This window comes from Onychomys torridus, unplaced genomic scaffold, assembly GCF_903995425.1.
Source record: "Onychomys torridus unplaced genomic scaffold, mOncTor1.1, whole genome shotgun sequence".
In the NCBI taxonomy this organism is placed as follows: domain Eukaryota; kingdom Metazoa; phylum Chordata; class Mammalia; order Rodentia; family Cricetidae; genus Onychomys; species Onychomys torridus.
In genome coordinates this window covers 861,233-884,176 of record NW_023412870.1, presented here as the reverse complement: position 1 = coordinate 884,176, position 22,944 = coordinate 861,233, and the positions used below count along the sequence as shown (strand labels likewise).

The 22,944-nt window shown below is 38.3% G+C and overlaps 1 protein-coding gene across 1 annotated transcript; it reads right to left on the bottom strand.

Moving 5' to 3' along the window:
- Nucleotides 1–7,605: 7,605 nt before the first annotated feature.
- Nucleotides 7,606–8,567, bottom strand: LOC118576027 (olfactory receptor 14J1-like). The gene has a single exon (XM_036176429.1). The coding sequence runs from the start codon at nucleotides 8,565–8,567 to the stop codon at nucleotides 7,629–7,631; it is 939 nt and encodes a 312-aa protein (XP_036032322.1). The 3' UTR covers nucleotides 7,606–7,628.
- Nucleotides 8,568–22,944: the final 14,377 nt, after the last annotated feature.

Here is a 22,944-nt window from a genome sequence, read left to right as displayed (position 1 = left end):
TCTTTGAAGTATTCAAAGATTACCTATTCATCTGAATTATCTCTGCATATCTAGAAAACCTGACTAACATGACTATATGTTTGACTATTATAGATGACTATTAATCTGTATTTCTTAATTATACATTACAATTTTAAATGAGTTGCATAAACATAATACCTTAAACAAGAGTAGAAATATACATATATTATAAAAATTTGACCCTAAACTTGTATTAATAAACCAAAATACACATCAATGTATTTTAAGATTACAGTTGTTTTTTGGATTAAAGTAGATTCAATAATATACCTTTTTCATCATTTCTATATCATATCCCCCTTTTTTCTTTAGAAAGGGATTGACTATAACCATTAACCATTTATAACCAACCACCTTTAAATGAAAACAAACATTCATAAACAATATTTTGGGAATTTGGATGTAGTTTTTTAGACTAGTTCCTGCTGATTGGTGGATGCTGATAATCTTTTAGGGACCCTGAGAAAATTTAGAATTATGGTTAAATCTTGGCTGTAGTAGTCTGTGAGGGTGCATTGTCTCAGCCAGTTGCCATGAAGCTGTTCTGGGTGTTGGATCATCTGGGCCCTGGTGTGTTTAGAAGGCTTCATTTCCTCAGTGGCCTCCATTCCATCTGACTCTTACACTCTCTCATCCCCTCTGTTACTACATTCTCTTGCCTCCTTTTTTGTAGGATCCTCTGAGTCCTGAGGGGAGAGATTTGATAGAGACATCCCATTTAGGACTGAGTGTTTCAAAGTCTTTCATTCTCTGCACATTGTTCAGTTGTGGGTCTTTGTGTTTGTTCTCATCTACTGCAGGAGAAAGCTTCTCTGATGATGGTTGGGCAAGGCACTGATCTATGAATATGGCAGAATATCATTAGGAGTAATTTTATTGCTACATTTCTTTAGCAAAACAGTAATATTGAGATTTCCTCTAGACCCCTGGCCTATCTAGTCTCAGGTTTTTGTCCACCCAATCAGTGTCTGGGATGGGTTCCATCTCATGGAATGGGCCTGAATTCCAATCAGACAGTGGTTGGTTACTATCACAACTTTGATGCCACTATTGTATCAGTGTATCTTGCACACAGGTCACCATTGTAGGTGACCACATACAAAGGTTTGTATCTGGGTTGGTGTTTGCCTTTTTTCTCTGGAAACTATTCAAAGTGCCTTCTAAAGTACCATGAACATTAGCCTATAGGGGTGAAACTCCATTAATGCAACATATTCCTAGTACTGGAAGCTCCATTTTGTGATGAGAGGTGTCCAGTCTGGGCGCTGTTTCTCCTATTATTTGACAATTTCATTAAGATTGCCTTCATATATGTTTATAATTTAGGAAGCCCCTATTGCATTAGGTTTCCATTCAACACCTCAAATGGCCCATAGTTTTAGCTGTCTCTCCCTGAAGATCCTTCCTCACTCTCCTCTTCCCTTTTTTCTCCATTTGACCCTCATATTCTAGTCCCCTCTATAACTACCCATAATTATCTATCCTATTTTTCTTTCCTAGGGAGATACATACCTCCACCACAGTACATTACTCTGTACCTTGCTTTGTGGCTAGATAGATTGTAGTTTGCTTATCAATGATTTAACAGGTAACATCCACCTACAAGTAAATACATACCATACAAAATTTGTTTTTTGGATCTGGGTTATGTTACGCAGGATGATTTTATTTTCTAGCTCCATTCATTCACCCATGATTTCATTAAAAAAACCTGATAAATATTTCATTGTATAAATGTATCACATCTTTTTATTCATTTATCCATTGACAGACATATAGGTGGTTTCCAATTTTTGGCTGCTATGAGTAGAGCAACAATGAACATGGGTGAGCAAGTGTCTCTGAAGTACAATTTACAGTCCTGTGGGTATACGCCTTAGAGTTGTATAGCTGGACCTCGAGGTATGTCTAACTTTCTGAGGAAACACCACACTGATTTCCATAGTGGATGTACAAGTTTGTTATCCCATCAGCAGTGAATGTCAAAACACCCTTCAGATCTCTAACTCCCTTCGGCTTTGTTAACTGCAACACACTTCTGTATCTTGGGCTGTTTCCACTCCCTGTTAGCAGCTCTCCTTGGCAGATATCCCACAGCTCTGGCATCTCCAACATCTTGGGGTCTCAAAGGCAATCCAGGCTTCACACAATGGCCTTTCTAGGACTCCATTCAAGGAAACCCCTAACACATGCCTGACCTCAGTGGCTTTCCTTAGATTCAGGGGCAAAATTCAAGAGGTTTCAGAGGAGAATTTTAGCATGCTGCCTAGAGATTATTTTTGTGATATTTTGGTGAAGAAAGTGGCCCTTTTAGAAGAATCTATCTGAGGCTAAAGTGAAGAGTTTCAGATTAATTCTATTGCAGAGGAAATCTCAAAACAGTCTAGTATAGAATCTATCATTTAGTTATTAGTGATAACTCTTATGAATATTTATAATGAAAGGAGCAAGCTGAGCATGGTAAATTATAAAATGTAAAATTTGAGAAGAAAAGGAATGGAGTTAAATAGAATGGAGCTAAGTCCTGTGTTCTGGGAGATAACTGGATTAAAAAATGGAATAAAGGGAGTGGTGCCCTCAGGGCAAGATCCCGCCCAGCTAAATTCCAACTTGTGAAAAAGAATTAAAGAGAAGCTTAGAGCTGGATGTGGTGATACATGCATTTAATTCCAGCACTCAGAAGGCAGAGGCTGGTGGATCTTTGAGTTTAAGGCCAGTCAAGTATACAAAGCAAGCTCAAGGGCAGCCAAGCTTAGTCAGTGAAGGAAGACAGAAAGATGATATAATTAAATGAGGGGGCAATATTTCAGCACCAGTAAGCAGCAGAGCTTGGCAGCTTCAACTGCATGGTTCTGGTGTCAAGGGCAGAAGAAAGGCATCTTGGAACTTTCCTCCAGGACTAAGGAAAGCCTCTGAGGCCAGGCATGTGCCAAGGATGTCCCTGAAAGGAGGCCTAGAGAGGCCATTTCTTGAAGCTGTGAAGTTGAAGCCTGTGTTGCCTTGGAGAACCCAAGATGTTGGAGATGCTAGAGCTGTGGGATACCCACTGAGGAAAGCTGCTAACAGGGAGTGGAACCAGTCCAAGAGAAAGAAGTATGTTTCAATAAACAGAGCTGACAGAATTGGAGATCCCAAGAGCATTTTTTCATCAAACATGCAGAGTTTGGAGTTTGCCCAGCTGGTTTTCTGTCTTGCTTTTCTCCAGTATTTCCTTGCTATGCTCCCTTCCCTGCATTTTGGAATGGTAATGTATATCCTGTGCCATTATATGTTGGAAGTATGTGGTTTGTTTTTTATCATTTTGATTTTATAGGGGATTACAAGGTTAAAAGATTGCATGAGTCTTGGGAGACTATGAACTTTGGACTTTTAAATGTTGTTGAGACTATGATAGACTATGGGGACTTTTGCAGTTGGACTAAATGCATTTTGCATTATGATATTGTTAAACTTATGGGGGCCAGAGAGTGGAATGTGATAGCTTAAATGTAATTGGCCCCCATAAGCTTATAGGAAGTGGCACTATTAAGAGGTATGGCTTTGTTGGAGTAGGTATGGCCTTGTTGGAGGAAGTGTGTCACTGTGGGGAAGGCTTTGAGGTTTCCTATGCTCAAGATACTGCCCAGTATCTGATAACATTTCCTGTTGCCTTCATATCAATATGTAGCCAATGCTGTCTGCCTCCATGTTGCCATGCTTCCCACCATAATGATAATGAATCAAACCTCTAAAACTGTAAGCATGCCACCTCAAGTAAATGTTTTCCTCTGAGCAGTAGTGGCACACACCTTTAATCCCAGCACTCAGGAGGCAGAGCCAAGTGGATCTCTGTGAGTTCAAGGCCAGCCTGGTCTACAGAGAGAGATCCAGGACAGACACCAAAAATACACAGAGAAATCCTGTCTCAAAAAAACCAAAAAGAAAAAAAAAAAGATTTTCCTTATAAGAGTTGCCATGTTCATGGTGTCTCTTCACAGCAATAGAAAGCCTTTGACAAAGTACTTTAGTATTACTGATATTTGGTTTAATGATTAACATTCTGAGAAGGATGGAGTGAGATTGTGTAAGATTTCATCTCTAATAAAGGTGTGCAGCCTAAGATTTATGTGACCACACAAAAATGAGGACCAAATCAATACTCAATGTTTCAGAAAAGGTACAGTATATATTAACTTCCTTGAACTCAGCCTGTCATGAGAGTGTCATACCCAAGTGTTTGTCCATGTGCATGTTCATGATCTCTGCAGGCAAATCCCCACTTTTTGATAAAGCTTCTTCAAACAGGAAAAAAATTTAAGAAAAGAATATTGTATCCTCAAAAGCAACAAATGAAACACACAAAAACTTATGAATTATTTATTCCTTCAATTCTGTTTAATAATTTTGGGTCCAAAATGGGTTGTATGGGCTGGTTTGGAGGGAGGAAAGGAAACAGAAAAGAATGTAATTTTATTATAATCTCAAAAAAAGAAATTATTAAAAAAATAGAACTGAGGAAAATTAAACCAGGTGAGAGGAGGACACCTTCTAACTCACTTGTCTATACTCAGACTAGCATCTGTTTCTGTGAGTAATTCAACCTAGATGAAAAAAATGCTTTCATTAAACTCTTACAGAACAAGTGGGTATTCACAACAGCATCACTTTAAGTTTGTGTAAATGATGCATTTTAATGGAGAAGTGTGGCAGGACATAGAAGTAATCAAGGTGAATAAAATGTGTGTGCATGGTCAAATTTCTAAGTCTAACAAATGAGTCTGAGCAAGTTGTAATATAACATGTGGATAAATGAATTTAAAACATCTCAGTGTAACTTAAGCTTCTTCCAGCTCCCCTTGGCCATTAATGCATCACCAAACCCTAGGATTATTATCATCAGATTATAAAACTAATTGTACATTAGTCATTTTCCTTTTCTATTTGTATCAAATTTGGATATATTTCTTCTTTTTATTTTTCTTATTTAATTAGACAGGATTTTTAAAGAATACTGGGTACCTCACAGGTCTTTTTGTAAAGCAGGTAACCAAGCTTGGAAGATATAAACTCAGGGCCATGGATGGCCCAGCATAAACCTGGATGTTGACATAACTGGCTCAGATATTGGTTGTGATACCACTACTGATTCAGGGACGAGATTCTGGACTCCAGAAAACTGCTTTCCAAAGCTGAGCACCTGAGTCACCAGCTTTGGTGGAAAAGACTGCTGTTTATAGTCTTCTTTCCTACAATGTTTTTCTCTAAGCTGGTGTCTCCAGCTAGAGCATCTAATGTTGGAACCCAGGTCTTGTACTTACATTCTAGATATAGGGTAACCAGAGAGGGATTGTTTTGTCACTTGGAAGGAAGGTATAGTGACGTCAGAATTCTCACATTTATGGAATGCAAAGGTCTCTGGTTGTTTATCACAAGTTTAGTGTGAATAGAAAGTAAGTTATATTTAAATGAACCACACAAATGCAATTACATAACAGATACTGAGAAAAGAAAAGTATCATTTTAAAAAAGAATTACATTTTTAAAAAAATTTGGAGTCTATAACAAAGCTTTTTGTACTTATGAGTAAAAGCAAACTGTCACAGAGCACAACATTTTCAAAGTTATTTTATACATTTGAAAGATCAATGATTACAAAGAAAATCATTTTATTAATTAAAATGAAGACAGTCAACATATCTAGTATAGAAGACAACCAAAGAGCAGCTCTTACCAAAGTCATTTGGTAATGATAATCCAATATTTTGTTTTCCAAAACTTACATTTGGATGCTAATGTAAATAAATTTAAGTATAAGGCTAAAATTGGAATTGGTTTGCTTATGTTGTAATTCAATCAACTAAGAAAATAACAGGCTAGCATAAGAAGTATTTTAGAAAGTGTATAACTCAAAAAAGAATCAAATGCAATTTACATGTTTCTGCAGATGGATTGAACAGTCCAGTTTCTGAAGAGGTAAAAGGTCCGATGATCAGATGCTTTTGATATCTTGAAAACCTAGACTAAGTTTTGTTACTAGTGGTGTCAAAATCTAAAACTTAATATACTATATACAAGTTTGAATAGAAAAATGGCTGGGATAATTGAAACAGAGACTGAAGAATTGTTTTACCACTATAAGGCAAAAGATTATCATTCTTATGAAGCTTCTTACAAAAGTAAGAGAAAATGTATAAAATTAAAGTAGTATGAGAACTAACAAATATTATCAATGTCTTTGATCTGTTGAATTATCATACATTTGAAAAAATTTAGTAAAGGTGGATTGTTGCTGTTATTGTAGATTCTAGTGCTGTTTATCATTATGTTTCAGGCATCTAACGGGGCTTAATCCAGCTCTAAGTTTCCCTATGCATAGTTCTTTATGAACTAGTAAAATCAGTTGAGTTTCAGAAGAGAAGTGCTTTGGCCCTACACTGCTAATTGACACGTAAATGATTTATTTTTCTAAGTAATATGGTCACACCATTTGAGAGAGTTGAATATTTTGTACACTTGGATTCAATAAACCTATTCTTTAGAAATGTAAAGACAAAACTTCAATTTTTATTATTACTTACAATAATAATTAATTATTGAAGATATTTAATATAGGCAAAATGAATGACTATATACAGATAAATTTTGATATAAGATGAAAACTGTACTTCAGGAAAATTGTATCTGTAAGAATATGCAATTGTACCTAGTGATATGGTATAAATTTATATCAATATGTCTATTGATAGACAAAAATGAATTTTATGGTGATATTTTATTTGTGCTGAAATGTGATTGTATTTGTATGTTAATAAATAAATTTGCCTGGGGGTCAGAGCTAATAGCAAGCAAGTTTAGCAGAAGTCTGGCAGTGGTAGCACATGCCCCTAATCCAATCACATGGCAGGCAGAGTCTGTGTGTTCAAGGACATAGCTAGCTTGGAGACACACACCTTTAATCCAAGTACCAACCACAGTGACCTGGAAGTCTGTATAGACAGGCAGTGACGAAGAAGTCATGTGGTTGGGTTTAGAACCCATGAGAAGGCAGAACAGAAAGTCAATAAAAAATATAGACACACAGAAAGTAGGTCTCTTTTCTCAGGGGAAGGATGGCAGCAACTGGTAAGCTAAAAGCTATTCGCTAGTGCTCTGACCTTTTGATCTTTTAACTCTTTATTTGGCTCTGTGTTTCTTATTTAATAAGACTGTTTAGAATTACATCTATAGAATTTAAAATAAAAATTTTAAAGTAAATGGTTGATTTGAAAATTATGACTTGGTGGGTGGAACTGGGGTTAATAGTATCATTTTTGTTTTTATTATTATTATATTGACTCTGAAAAAGTGTTAAGACATGTACTGATATTTTCAGTGTGTCTGTGTGTGGATGCATTAGGAGGTAAGAAATAGTTAATCTATATTCCAAGGCTTTTAATTTTTCTTAATTTGAAGGAACAAATGTTTTAATAGTAAAAAGCAAAGAATTCAGACAATGGACTTGCATAAGGATGATGGTTATATAATGTAGTTTATCTACAGAAAATTTACTCTTCATTAATATTACAGGTTGAAGGAACACCAATGCCTAAAAACATTGAACAGTTAGTAACAACAGGACAAAAATGATTCTAACCAGTGAATTTTGTACTCAACAGTAACTTCCTTATACTACTCTTTATGGTCTCATTTCTCAGACTGTAGATAACAGGGTTGAGTGTTGGAGACACTACTGTGTAAAATATAGAGAACAAGAAATCTAAAGCAGTTGGAGACTCTGAGGTTGGGTTTAGATATGCACAGAAGCCTGTGGAAAGAAAGAATGAGACAACAAAAAGGTGGGGCAGGCAGGTAGAGAAGACCTTAGACTGGCCTTCAGCAGAGGGCATCCTGAGAACTGTGGAGATTATGTGGGCATAGGAGAGGACAATCCCAATGAAGCAGGCAAAGGCCATTGCAGACAGGAAACCAGCCACTCCTATTACTACAAGGTAATCATTAGAACAGGAGAGCTTGAGCAACTGGGGGACATCACAGAAGAATTGGTGGATTATTTTGGCCCCACAGAACCTGATAGAGGATATGGTTGTTATATACAATGTTCCCGAGATGCCTCCACTTAGCCACACTGCTGACACAGACCACATGCACTTCCTGGGATTCATGATGACCTCATAGTGCAGTGGAAGGCAGATGGCCACATAACGATCATATGACATCACTGTGAGAATGGCCATCTCACTCCAGGCCAAAGCTGTAAAGAAAAAAACCTGCAGCATGCACTGGCTATATGAAATGTATCCACTGCCTGCCAGGGAATTGTCAATATACTGGGGAACTGTGACAGAAAGGGATGAGAGGTCCAGAAGGGAAAGGTGCTTCAGGAAGTAATACATTGGAGACTGGAGCTGCCGGTCCAGTGTGGTGATGGTGATAATGATGAAGTTACCTGCTGATCCCAATAGGTATGTCACCAAGAAGAGCAAAGCATGCAAGATCTGTAGCTCATGGTTGTCAGAGAACCCCGTTAAGAAAAATCTGCTCATTGTGGTTATATTTCTCATGAACATTTTGAGAATAGAAATTGTGGTAGCAGCTGAAGAATAAATTGATATGGTAAATGTAGTATACAGATACTGACGTTATTTGTTCATTAGTATTTATTTCAACAATTACTCTCTTTATATATATATATATATACATATACTCTATTTGTTGGGAAACTTAAGTGAGAACACAATTTTCTCATGTCAATGGAGCTCATACTATCTACTCATAAACCAGTAGTTACAGGTAAATGTATATGTGGCCCATCACTGGTTCTCTCAAGGAATGTAGTTGTATTTGCCCCATGAAAAAGCACTATTCCATTGCCACAACAGGAACCCGTTGCTTTTATCTGAGTCATCAATAGACAGTGATGGGCTGTGGATGAGAGGTTTTTGAACATGGGAATGGTTATGTACAGACAGGACAGGATACTATTTTAGCAGATGGAATAGGCATTTTAAGGGAATATGCCAGGAATTAAAATATAGGTTGGTTGTCCACTGGAAATAGCTATTTTCTTTAGCAAACAGTACTGTCATTACAGAGAGTCTGTTATTGTAGATCCAAGTGTAAAAATGAATAGATTTGTTGCTCTTAAATAACCATGCAGTGGTTATTGAAATCAAAAGCAGCAAAAATATTTGTGCAGGATGAATACTCACATGCCACTCTCAATTTAGATATCCTATTTCATTTATGGACTGTTTTAGGGGACAAGCAGCTTCTATCTGAACTGCTGTCCATACTAATAGCCTTCAGGTGTAGCCGTCAAATAGCACTTACCACAAAGCAAAGACAATTGCAGACACACAGTGAGTTCTTGAGGCGCTTTAAGATGTGGAGGAAAATGTCCAACATCCAGTGCCTAACTTCAACAAGAGACTGGAAAATTAAAGTCATTTATGTTTCAGACAGAAAAGAAGTTTTGTTTTAGTCCATAATCTTTTGCTTTGATATTTAAAAGATTGAAAATGACCTACCATTCTCCCCTTGCAAGATGCATGTTGGTGTTTGAAGGCTGATGAGAATTTAAAAGTGTCAGCTTTCTGCATCTTTTTTTCCCCATTGAGTTCTAGGCAACAAGAACAAACATGCTCTGTCAGTCTTTTGAGGTTTTAAGTCCTGTGAAATATCACCATATATTTTCTTGTGTCTACTTAAAGTTCGTATGCTTAGAAATGCAATCAGAGAATAAAATTTGAGGTCACCTTTTCAATCTTGAGGCATATTCCATGTAGTGGCATCTCTCTTGTGACAGAACAAACTCACTCCACCTCCCTCATATCTCTTTTGCAAAGAATGAACTTGATACCAAATCTTTCCAACCCTACATCAAATTACTTGACAGGATGTTTGAGTTTGATTATGAAAATGGTTTTAGAGCCAAGCATGACATGAGAAAAAGAATCCCAGGACCTGTGGCAGTACCGTGCTGAATTCAAACCGGTGTGGGCTCCATAGAAAAATTTCCTCCATCTAAATAAAAATAAAACACTGTTAAATAAACTAGATAACTTTTTTCATATGATACAATTCTTGTGTCTGAAAGTCTCTTGTCTCCTGCTCTGTGTACCTCAGTCATAACTTCAATTCTTTTAGAATATCCTTGTACTGTGATTTCTTCAAAACCTCATGTCCTACAATAGTAATCAGTGCAAACTAAAGATCTCACATATTTCTCAGAGTTTTCTTCTTTCCAAATTCTGCTTCTTTAATATTACTTTTCTTTGAGGTTAGTAAAATGATAAATATGTTTATAATTATTGTTCACAATAAGTTTTTATATTCATTCATTTAATCTTAATATTTTAATCTGATAAACTATATAGTGTACTGACAGATAAAAAAAGCTGAGTAATATTGATCATTCATATAAATAAGACAGGAGGCATGTTTAGATCCTTCCTAAAACAGGTTTCACTTGATCTACACAGTTTCATCAGCTTGGAGTTAAGCATTTTAATAGAAAAAATTTAAGAGTTAGTTGCTTAAATAACAGAATTGGCATTTGAGCAATAAACATTCACACATATCAAGAAAGACACAGGGACAGGGTCACCATCTCATTGACAATGTTCATCTCAGGCTGTCTTTCTTGCTGATATCTGAGAGCTTTGAAGAAGTGCTTTAATAGTTTACAAAAGTGTCACAAATTCAAGAATGTAACATGCTAACTTTTCTCATTCATTGGTCTTCTCATATGGGCCCTTATTATGTCTATGTAAATTTAAAATATTCTGTTTATTATCAGTAACATATCCTTGCTTACTTGTTATAATTATAACCTTGCTTTTCCAAACTAAGATAGATTATAAGGGTGGGTTAGAATTCCCATAAAATATTTATCTTTCCTCATCCAAGTTTGTAAAACTCACTCCAGGATGTCTTGTTGTATGTGCAGTTCCCCAAGCTGTTCTGCACCTTCTGATATTTCTTGTCCACAGCTGCAGATTTGAAACCCTATTATGTCCTTGGAGAGCAATTGTGTTGAGCTGCTTTTTTTTTTGTGGGGAGGTGTGTGTGCGTGCACTATCTTCTGAAATGGAAGTTTGGACTTACACAAAGTTACTTCATTTACTTTGGCCCTGTGCCACCTGGGACATGGAATCACTCAAATTTCCACACAGCTGTTGAGGGATTTTGTGAACTTGGGGTTTAGTGTTCTGCTCAGTGGTTTTCAGTCCTTAGACCTTTAGTCCCCTAGAGAGCTGGTTACAGCTGAGAACCCTGGGCACCACACTCAGTGTTTCTGATTTAGCCATTGCTGGCAATAGCTCCCGGACCTGCTAGTTTGAACACAACAGGTGAGTGCTACTGTGTAGCTTAAATTTGCATTTCTGAGAGGACAAAAGAAAATGTAAATATTCATAAAAATATTTGAATGTCTACAAAGTCTCTTGAAAGTTTAGAAATCAGATTAATCTTTACCTTTCTCCTTGAAATTTAGGCAAAACAAAAAATTTCATGTTCTTTTTCTTTTAATATTTTTATTAATTCTTTGGGTATTTTACATCATGTATCCCAATCCCACTCATTTCCCAATCCTTCCTTGTCTGCCCTCTACCCTTGTAACCTCCCCCACAAATAAAAATTAAAATTAAAATAAAAAAACGAGCATCTCCCCAACCCCTCTGGGCAACAACCTGCTCCTCTGTTAACCACAGCCTTCTCCACATCTTCCTTGTCTCCAGTTCTGCTATGCATGTGCCAGTTCACTCCTCCTTCTTTCACATCTCTCTATCACATATTCATTTATTGTAGTGGCACTGGGAACTGCGGAGTGTCACCCAGTCTGCCCATTTGTCTAAACAGCTTGGCTTGCAAATATTCAGTACAATGAGTTGTTGATCTGATGCAAGGCCCCTGGCTTCTGTTGAGGCATCAATGCTGTACCCTCACTGAGACTCCTCTCTGTTGTCCTGCTGTTGCCCTGAGTCATGGAGATCCTGTGGCTATGGTTCTGCCAGTACTCCTTCATGCCAGCTCCAATGTCATGCCATCAGGGTCTTGTGGTGGCTGGTGAGGGGTGAGGCCAACTCCCATGCACCCATGCCATTGCAGTATCTGGGTAGACTCCACTAAGATGAGCAAGTATGTGTTGGAGAGATGGGAGAGAAAGAGAATCTGAGTGGTTCATGTGCTGTGGAAAGAGGTGGAACTAGAGAGGGTTCAGCTGTAAGGGTAGACTGATGTGGGTGGCCTGTGCTGCCACCAAGGGCCATGTCTGTGTCCATGGCCTTGCCATATCTTGGTACTGCGTTGACATCCATGGTCTTGTTACCACCAAAAGCCATGCAGATGCCTGTGGTCTGGGTTCATGCCTGAGGCCATACTGACAACAGAAGGACTTGCTGAGCTGGCCCCATCTCGCTTGCTGGACATCACACTCAGGAATTTCATGTTCTTGGCTATTTTAGCCATCCATTATGACTACTCAGAATAGCAAAATGTCTAGGAATTCCTAAGATATATTTAGTAGCAATGCTTAAAATTCTCAAAGGTAACATTTATTATTAATGCTTTACAAAAACTTTTAATTGAAAATAAAGTAAGCTCACAATACTATTTAGGAAATTTTTTAGTTCTCATCATTTTAACAGTAGATACTGTTACCATTTGCTACAACAATGTATGACTATGTTTCCACATGTTAGAGCAGAATTACTCCAAAGATTGCATACTCATCACACATTTTTTTAAAACATTTACTTCTTTTTTTAAAACAATAAACTGTAGTTACATTATTTCCCTCTTTCTTTTTATTCCTCCAACCTCTGTTTGTACCTAATCCTAATTTGCTCCCTCTGGAAACCATGACCTCTTTCTTTATTTGTTATTGTTCACACACACAGACAACTAAATATATAAATACAACTTTCTCAGTCTGTTTGGTAATACTTGTATGTATATGTTTTTTGAGGCTGACCTCTTGGTTTTGGATAACTGCTTTCAGGACTCCTTTGCTGCCTGTAGTTCTTTGTCTATGGATGGGTCTCTGTAAGATTCCCCTCCCCCATATTAACATGCCTATCAGTATTGTAGCTCTTCAAGTCTTGTTTGGACAGCCCTATTATGGTGCTTCATGGGTAAAGAGTCTCTGTCATTTCCAGGAGACACACTATCACAGCAGCTTTCCTGGTGTTTTCTTTAGTTTGACCAGTTGTGTTTTATATAATGGATTCCTTTGTTGCAAAGAGAAGTTTCTTTGATGAGGGTTGAGAGCTACACTTGTCTGTGGATATAGTAATAGTTATTTGGAATGCAGTTAGGAATTATGCTAATTTAATAAAGTGGTGGTGGCAGGTTCTTCCCCAAAATACATGACTTCACTAGCCCTGGGTCTTTGCTGGCAGTATCAGGCATGATTTTCCTCCTCAAGTTCAATTAGAGAACTATTGATTACCACCAAGATATGAATGCTACTGTTGTAATTTAGGATTAGTATGTCACGTTAGTTGTCCTTGTTGTTCATAGACATTGTAGCTAGATAGGACTATTGTTTGCTTCCCTCCCTTGGAAGCTTGCATAGCTCCTCCCCCATACTGTGAAAGATATCATAGGAAGCTTTTAGGTCAGATACAACTCAGATTCTCTGAGTTTTGGGTCTGAAGTAAATGTTGTCTTCACTAATAGGGACTTACCTTCAGCCTCTGGGAGGTAAACATGTGCAACAACATAGCCTTTACTATTTTGGGAGACTTCTGGGTTCCCATGACTAATGCCTGGGAAGGGATTTTCTCATGCCTGGTAATGCAGGTTTAGTTAGATAGTCTATGGCTCCGGGAGAAGCTTTGTCAGCCCATGTGAGAAAACTTCACTAGAAATATATATGCGGGGGCTGGGGATTTAGCTCAGTGGTAGAGCACTTGCCTAGCAAGCACAAGGCTTGGTCCTCAGCTCCGACATTTGGACCAAGAAGTGACTCTGCTCATACCCAGAGACTCCTGTCCCTTGGATCCATCCCTGGAGCACAACCCATCCCCAGGAACCCCAGCCCAACTCCGTTCCAGTTACTGGCCAGCAGGCAGGGCACCTGGGGAAGCCCCACCCTCAAGACCCCATATCCATCTGCCTGAGAACTTTCTGAGACATGGAAACCAAACCGCCACCTCTCATTGGACCAAGAGAGTCTTCCTGAAACACAGAATCTGTCAGCTCTGACTGGACCAAGAGCCTTGATAAGACCAAGAGCGGATCCGTGAGTCACAGAATCAACAAGCTTGGGTAGATCCAAGAGCAGCTCCCTGAGACACAGAATCTGTCTGCTCCACTTAGACCAAGAACTAAGATTGGATCCACAGGAGCCCCCTGAGACACAAACACAACAAGCACAGAGTGGACCAATTTCAACTCGCTCAGACACAGGCACCTCTTATACTTATTAGAGGAGGAGATGGGCAGATGTCAAGGCAAAACTATATACAACAACATAAATAGCAATACGGCACCACCAGAACCTATTCCTCCTCCAACAGCAAGACCTGAACATCACAGTGTAGAAGAAATAGAAGAAAGCGACCTTAAGAATAGCATCATGAAGATACTAGAGGCCTTTCAAAAAAAAAATGAAAAATGAAATTGAGGAAAAGACAAACAAAAAATTGGAAGAAATCAATAAATCCCTTAAATAAAGCCAAGAAAACCATGAAAAAAGAAATTAAACATGTGAGGGAAACAGCTCCAGACCTGAAAAGAGAAATAGAAACAATGAAGAAGACACAAATAGAGGGGATGCTGGAAATAGAAAATCTGAGTAAAAGAACAGGAAACACAGATGCAAGCATAACCAACAGAATACAAGAGATGGAAGAGAGAATCTCTGGTGTGGAGGACACAATAAAGGAAACTGATGCATCAGTCAAAGAAAATACCAAAGCCAAAATAGTTGTAACACAAAATGTCCAGGAAATCTGGGACACCATGAAAAGGCCAAATTAAGAATGATAGGAATAGAAGAAGGAGAAGAATACCAACTCAAAGACACTGAAAATATATTCAACAAGATCATAGAAGAAAACTTTCCCAACTTAGAGAAGGAAATACCTATGAAGATACAAGAAGCCTATAGAACACCAAACAAACTAGATGCCCCCCAAAAGTCCTGTCACCACATAATAATTAAACAACTAAACATACAGAATAAAGCAAGAATATTAAGAGAAGCAAAGGAAAAAGGCCAAGTGACTTATAGAAGGAAAATCCATCAGAATAACATCCAATTTCTCAATGGAGACTTTGAAGGCCAGAAGGACCTGGACAGATGCAATGCAGACACTAAGAGACCATGGATGCCAGCCTAGACTAATACACCCAGCAAAACTTTCAATCACCATAGACAGAGTGAACAAGACATTCCAAGACAAAACTACATTTAAACAATATCTATCCACAAACCCAGCCCTACAGAAATCACTAGAAGGAATTCCAACCGAAGGAAGTCAGATACACCCACAAAAACACAGGCAATAGATAACACCACAGCAGTAAATCCCAAAGAAGAGAAATACACACACACTACCACCAAAAGATAACAGGAACAACTAACAATCACTGGTCATTAATGTCCATTAATATCAATGGACTTAATTCACATACAAAAACAAAGGCTAACAGAATGGGTATGAAAACAGGACTCACTTTTCTGCTGCATACAAGAAACACACCTCAATTTCAAAGATAGATACTACCTCAGAATAAAAGGCTGGGAAAAGTCTTACCAATCAAATGATCTTAAGAAGCGAGTTGGTGTAGCTATCCTAATATCCAACAAAATAGACTTCAAACTAAAATCAGTTAAAAGAGATCAAGAAGGACATAACTCATAACAGGAAAGATCCACCAAGATGAAGTTTCAGTTCTGAATATTTATTCCCCCAAACACAAGGGCACCCACATATGTAAAAGAAACATTACTAAAGCTTAAATCACACATCAAATCCCACATATTAATAGTGGGAGACTTCAACACCCCACTCTCACCATTGTATAGATCTGCCAAGTTGAAACTTAACAGAGAAATAAGGGGCTTAATTGATGTTACGACTCAAATGGACTTAATCTGTATCTACAGAACATTCCACCCAAACAAAAAAGAATATACCTTCTTCTCAGCACCCCATGGAACCTTCTCCAAAATTGACCACATACTTGGTCACAAATCAAACATCAACAGATAAAAAAAATTGGAATAACATGTATTCTATCAGACCACCATGGTTTAAAGTTAGATTTGAACAACAACAAAAATCACAGAAAACCTATAAACTCATGGAAGCTGAAAAATGCTCAAATGAATCACCAATGGGTGAAGGAGGAAATAAAGAAAGAAATTAAAGACTTCCTAGAGATCAATGAAAATGAACATACTACATACCCAAACTTATGGGACATTATGATAGCAATGCTAAGAGAAAAATTCATAGCACTAAATGCCCACATAAAGAAGTTGGAGAAATCTCACACTAGTGACTTAACAGCACATCTGAAAGGTCTAGAACAAGAAGAAGCAAAGTCACCCAGGAGGAATAGACACCAGAAAATAATCAAATTGAGAGCTGAATTCAAGAAAATAGAAACAAAGAGAACAATACAAAGAATCAATGAAACAAAAAGTTTGTTCTTTGAGAAAATCAACAAGATAGACAAACCCTTATCCAGACTAACCAAAAAGCAGAGAGAGAGCCTCCAAATTAGTGAAATTAGAAATGAAAAGGGAGACATAACAACTGACAATGAGGAAATCCAGAGAATTATCAGGTCATACTTCAAAGACCTCTACTCCACAAAATTGAAAAATCTAAAAGAAATGGACAATTTTCTGGATAGGTACCACATACCTAAGTTAAATCAAGACCAGATGAACTATTTAAATAACCCCCAAGAAAATAGAAACAGTCATTAAAAGTCTCTCAACCAAAAAAGTCCAGGACCAGATGGTTTCAGCACAGAATTCTACCATTTCTTCAAGGAAGAGTTAATACCAATACTCTTTAAATTATTCTACACAATAGAAACAGAAGGAACATTATCAAACTCCTTCTATGAGTCTACAGTTATTCTGATTCCCAAGCGAAACAAAGATGCAACAAAGAAAGAGAATTACAGACCAATCTCCCTCATGAATATTGATGCAAAAATACTCAATAAAATATTGACAAACAGACTCCAAGAATACATCAAAACAATTATCCAGCATGATCAAATAGGCTTCATCCCAGAGATGCAAGATTGGTTCAACTTATGAAAGTCTGTTAATGTAATACACCATATAAACAAACTGAAAGGAAAAAAATGATCATTTCATTAAATGCTGAAAAGGCCTTAGACAAAATCCAAAGCAATCCCCATCAAAATCCCAACACAATTCTTCACAGACCTGGAAAGAACAATACTCAACTTCATATGAAAAAACAAAAACCCAGGATAGCCAAAAGAATCCTGTACAATAAAACAACTTTTAGAGTCACAATTCCTGACTTCAAGCTCTACTATAGAGCTACAGTAATAAAAACAGCTTGGTACTGGCACAAAAACCAACATGTAGACCAATGGAACTGAAGTGAAAACCTTGTCATTAATCCACATATGTATGAACTAATTTTTGACAAAGAAGCCAAAACTGTACAATGGAAAAAAGAAAGCATCTTCAACAAATGGTGCTGGTATAACTGGATGTCAACATGTAGAAAGCTGCAAATAGATCATACCTGTCACCATGCACAAAACTTAAGTCCAAGTGGATCAAAGATCTCAACATAAATCCAGTTACTCTGAACCTGATAGAAGAGAAAGTAGGAAGTACTCTTGAATGCATTGGCACAGGAGATCACTTCCTAAATATAACACCAACAGCACCAACACTGAGAGAAACAATCAATAAATGAGACCTCTTGAAACTGAGAAGCTTTTGCAGGGCAAAGGACATGATCAATAAGACAAACCGACAGCCTACAGAATGGGAAAAGGTCTTCATCAACCCCGCATCTGACAGAGGGCTGATATCCAGAATATATAAAGAACTAAAGAAACTAGATATCAAAATACCTAACAGACCAATTAAGAAATGGGCTATAGAGCTAAACAGAGAATTCTCAAGAGAAAAAGCTCAAATGGCTGAAAGACATTTAAGGAATTGCTCAACATCCCTAATCATCAGGGAAATGCAAATAAAAATGACTCTGAGATACCACCTTACACCTGTCAGAACATCTAAGATCAAAAACACTGAAGACAGCTTATGTTTGAGAGGATGTGGAGCAAGGGGAACACTCCTCCACTGTTGGTGGGAATGCAAACTGGTACAGACACTTTGGAAATCAGTATGGCACTTCCTCGGAAAATTGGGAATCAATCTCCCTCAAGACCCAGATATACCACTCTTGGGCATATACTCAAGGAATGTTCAATCAAACCACAAAGATACATGCTCAACTATGTTCATAACAGCATTATTTGTAATAGCCAGAATCTGGAAACAACCTAGAATGCCCTTCAACTGAAGAATGAATAAATAAAATGTGGTACATATACACAATGGAGTACTACTCAGCAGAGAAAAACAATGACGTCATGAGGTTTGTAGGCAAATGGATGGAACTAGAAAATATCATCCTGAGTGAGGTAACCCAGACTCAGAAAGACAAATATGGTGTGTACTCACTCATAAGTGGATACTAGATGTATAGCAAAGGATAACCAGACTGCAATCCACAGCTCCAGGGAGGCTAGTTAGTAAAGAGGACCCTAGGAAAAACACAGGGATTGCCCAGTGATGGAGAAATGGATGAGATCTACATGAGCAAACTATGTGTGTGTGTGTGTGTGTGTGTGTGTGTGTGTGTGTGTGTGTGTGTGTGTGTGTGTGTTGGGGGGGAGATAATTCAGGGAAAGGGTCGGGGGAAAGAGAGATTAGAGGAGCAGGAGGTCCATCCTAGCTGGATCAGGAACAGAACGGGAGAACAAGGAAAGAGATACCAGGATAAATGAAGACACCATGGGAAAAGGAAGAATCAGAGTTCTAGAGAGGTCCCTAGGAATCCACAAAGATGACTCCACTATAGACTACTGGCAATGGTTGAGAGGATGCCTGAGCTTACCTACTCTGGTGATCAGATGGCCAAATACCCTAACTGTCATGATAGAACCCTCATCCAGTAACTGATGGAAGCAGATGCAGAGATCCATCGCCAAACCCCACGTGGAGCTCCAGGAACCCAATCGATGAGAGAGAGGAGGGAACATATGAGCAAGAGATATCGAGACCATGATTGGAAAAAGTGCAGAGACAACTAGCCAAACTAGTGGAAACACATGAACTGTGATCCAATAGGTGAGGAGCCCCCATGGAACTTAACCAGGTCCTCTGGATAAGTGAGACAGTTGTTTAGCTTGAACTGTTTAGGGGCCCCCCAGGCAGTGAGACTGGGACCTGTCCTTAGTGCATGAGCCAGCTTTTTGGAACCTAGTGTCTATGCTGAGACACTTTGCTCAGCCTTGGTGCAGGGAGGAGGGGATTGGACCTGCCTCAACTGAATGTACCAGGCTCTGGTGACTCTTTACGGGAGACCTTGCCTTGGAGGAGGTGGGAATGGGTGGTGGGTTGGGAGGAGTAATGCTGGGGGGGGGGTGGAAGGACAGGGGAATCTGTGGTTGATATGTAAAATGAATAGAAATTTTCTTGATAAAATGAAAAGAAAAAAGAAATATATATACATATACATAAACACTTTTATGAATTGTATGTAATTTAGGTAAGTAAATAAGAATATCTTTTCTTATGGATTTATCAGACCTCCTTTGTGTAGATGAATTTATAAATGGTCTTATTAAATAAAAAACACAGAGCCAAATATAGAGTTGAAAGCCTTAGAGAGATCAGGGAAATAGGGAAAGCCACCAGCCAACCCTACCTCACCAACTATAGCTTCCAAATTTGAGTTATTTTCTGTCGACCCACATGTGTATGCCTTGCTGTTCTGCCATCTGATTTGCTCTCTCTGTTCAGCTATATCACTTCCTCTTCCTACACAGCTCTGTCACTTCCAGTCTGTCTGTACAGACCTCCAGACCTCCATGGTTAACTACTTTTAGAATTTAGGCATGTGCCACCACATCTGGCTCTGTTTCCTGTGTGGACTTGAATACACAGTGACCTGGCCAAGTGATAGGATTAAAGGTGGGTGCTAATATTGCATGACTTCTGTGTTGTGGCTGGCCTTTTCTTCTGATCTCCAGCTAAGCTTTATTTACTAAAGCACAAATAAAATATCATCATGCCTTTGTGTACTTTGTCCTCCTTCCCTTTCCTTCTCTAGTATAGTCATATTTTATAGACCACATTGCATTTGGCTTAGACTGCATCACACTTTTTAGGAAATTCTATTTATTTGTAATCTTACAAAATATGATTGAATGTCTGTTGCAGAACAGGTTCCCTTTCAGTTTCTCTTCATTACAGATAACATTAGTAGGGTCATTTTTAAAATTTATTTTTGGTTTTTATTTATGTGTATAAATATGTATGTTTATGTGAGTTTGTGAGTGTACATGAGTGCAGTGTCACTGATTCTGAATATTTTGATGAAGCTATGATAATTAAATAGATCATGGGTATAGAATGGAGATTAAATATTTAGACCAAAATCATGTCAACCAGAAAGATGATATGTACATTATATTACATTAAACAGAGAATTTCCTTGTTTGAAATATTGGCTCAGTTTTAAATTTTTCTTATTGTTAATTTGTTTATAATATTCTTAAAGTCCATGATAATTTTCATCCAGTATTTAAAAATCACTCTTATTTCACTAATATTTGAAAATTTCATCTTCATATGTATGAGCATTATCAGGTGACACACTGGAAATTTAATGATAAAAACTATTTATAAAAGTGTGAGAAATATCTAAACTGGTATTTTTAATTTTTTCCTTTTAGTAAACACATATTATTTTCTCATACTGTTTTAGTTAGGGTTTTTCTTGCTGTAAAGAGACACCATGACCATGGCAACACCTACAAATGGAAAACATTTAATTGGGTGACGTTTTCAGAGGTTTAGTCCATTATCATCATGGTATGACATGGTGCCTGCATATACACATGGTGCTGGATCTGAGAGTCCTACATCTTAATATGCAGGTAACAGGTGGTCTGTCTCGTTGGGCATGGCTTGAGCATAGATGAGAACTCAAAGCCCTATTCCACAGTGACACACTTCCTCCAACAAGACCACACTTTCTCTAAAAGGCCACACCTCCTAACAGTGCTTCTTCCTTTGGGGCCATTTTCTTTCAAACCACCACACATACATACAATGTAATCTAAATACAGTCTCCCTCCCTCAACTCCTCCCAGTTCCTATTTTCTCTCCCATCCAGATCCACTCCTTTTCTGTGTCTCATTAGAAAAGAACAGGCTTTTAAGAGATAATAACAAATCATAAAATAAAATATGATAAGACAAAACAAAAACCATGATATCAAAGTTGGACAAGCCAAGCCAACAGAGTTGTAAGAGGAGGTTCAAGAATCAGAGGCTCACTGGTCCACACATTCAGGATTCTTATCAAAGTACTAAACTGAAAGCTTTAGCATATACACAGAGGACCTGGCGCAGACTTGTGTAGGCCCTGTTATTGTTGCTTAGGTCTTTATTAGTTCATATGAGTTTCAGGGGACCTTGTTCTCCTGGTGTCCTCCATCCCTCTGTTTTCCAGACTCCTTCTCTTCCACGTGGTTCCCTGAGCTCTGAGGGAAGACATCCCATTTAGGAATGTGTGTTCTAAGCTCTCTCTCTCTCTCTCTCTCTCTCTCTCTCTCTCTCTCTCTCTCTCTCTCTCTCTCTCCACATTGTCTCTGTATTTGCTCTCATCTGCTGCAGGAGGAAATCTTTCTGATGATGGCTGAATAAGGCACCAATTTATTATTATAGCGGAATATCATTAGGGGTCATTTTATCATTACTTTCCACTGCACTAGGTTTCCATACCACCCCTCAAATGCCCTTCAGTTCTAGTTGTCTCTCTTCTCAACTCCCTCCTCGTCTCCCCTCCTCCCCCCCAGGCTCCATTCCACCCACAAAATCTACTCTATTTTCCCCTCCCAGGCAGATCCACACACTCCACCTAGTCCATTCTTCTATGACTATCCTCCCTGGGTGTAGTTTTTTGAATAGGTAGACTCCTGTGTTTGAATGCTTGGCCCATAGGGAGTGGTACTGCTAGGAGGTGTGGCCTTGTTGGAGTAGGTGTGGCCTTGCTAGAGGAAGTATGTCCCTGTGAGGACAGGCTTTGAGGTCTCAGAAGCTTGAGTTATTTTACTCCTACTGCCTGCAGATCAAGATGTAGAGCTCTCAGCTCTTTTTCAGAACCATGGCTGCCTGCATGCTGTCATGTTTCCCATCATGCTGGTAATGAACTAAGCTTCTGAAACTGTAAGCCAGTGCCAGTGAAGTGTTTTCCATGGTTACCATAGTGCTGTTGTCTCTTCACAGCAATAAAACCTTAACTAAGACACTGGGTTGTATGCACAGAGAAGAGTTTACCTAAAGTCACAAAAGCTGTTCTTTTTTTCCCTGGCCCCATTGGAAACTAGCTGCCTTTCTAGTAACCTTATAGAGAGTTTTTATAATAATCTGTAAATTTGGTATATGATTTTTCTAATGTGCAAACATACCAGTTAGGACTTTGTGGTAGTTTGAATGTAATTGGTTCCCATAATTTCCTAGGGAGTGGCATTATTAGGAGGTGTGGCTTTGTTGGGGTGGGTATGGCCTTGTTGGAGAAAGTGTGTCACAGGGGGTGGGGGTGGGGGTGGAGGGGTGGGGGTGGGGTTGAGACTTCTTATGCTCATGTTATTGTCCAGTGTGTTAGTTGACTTCCTGTTGCCTTCTGGT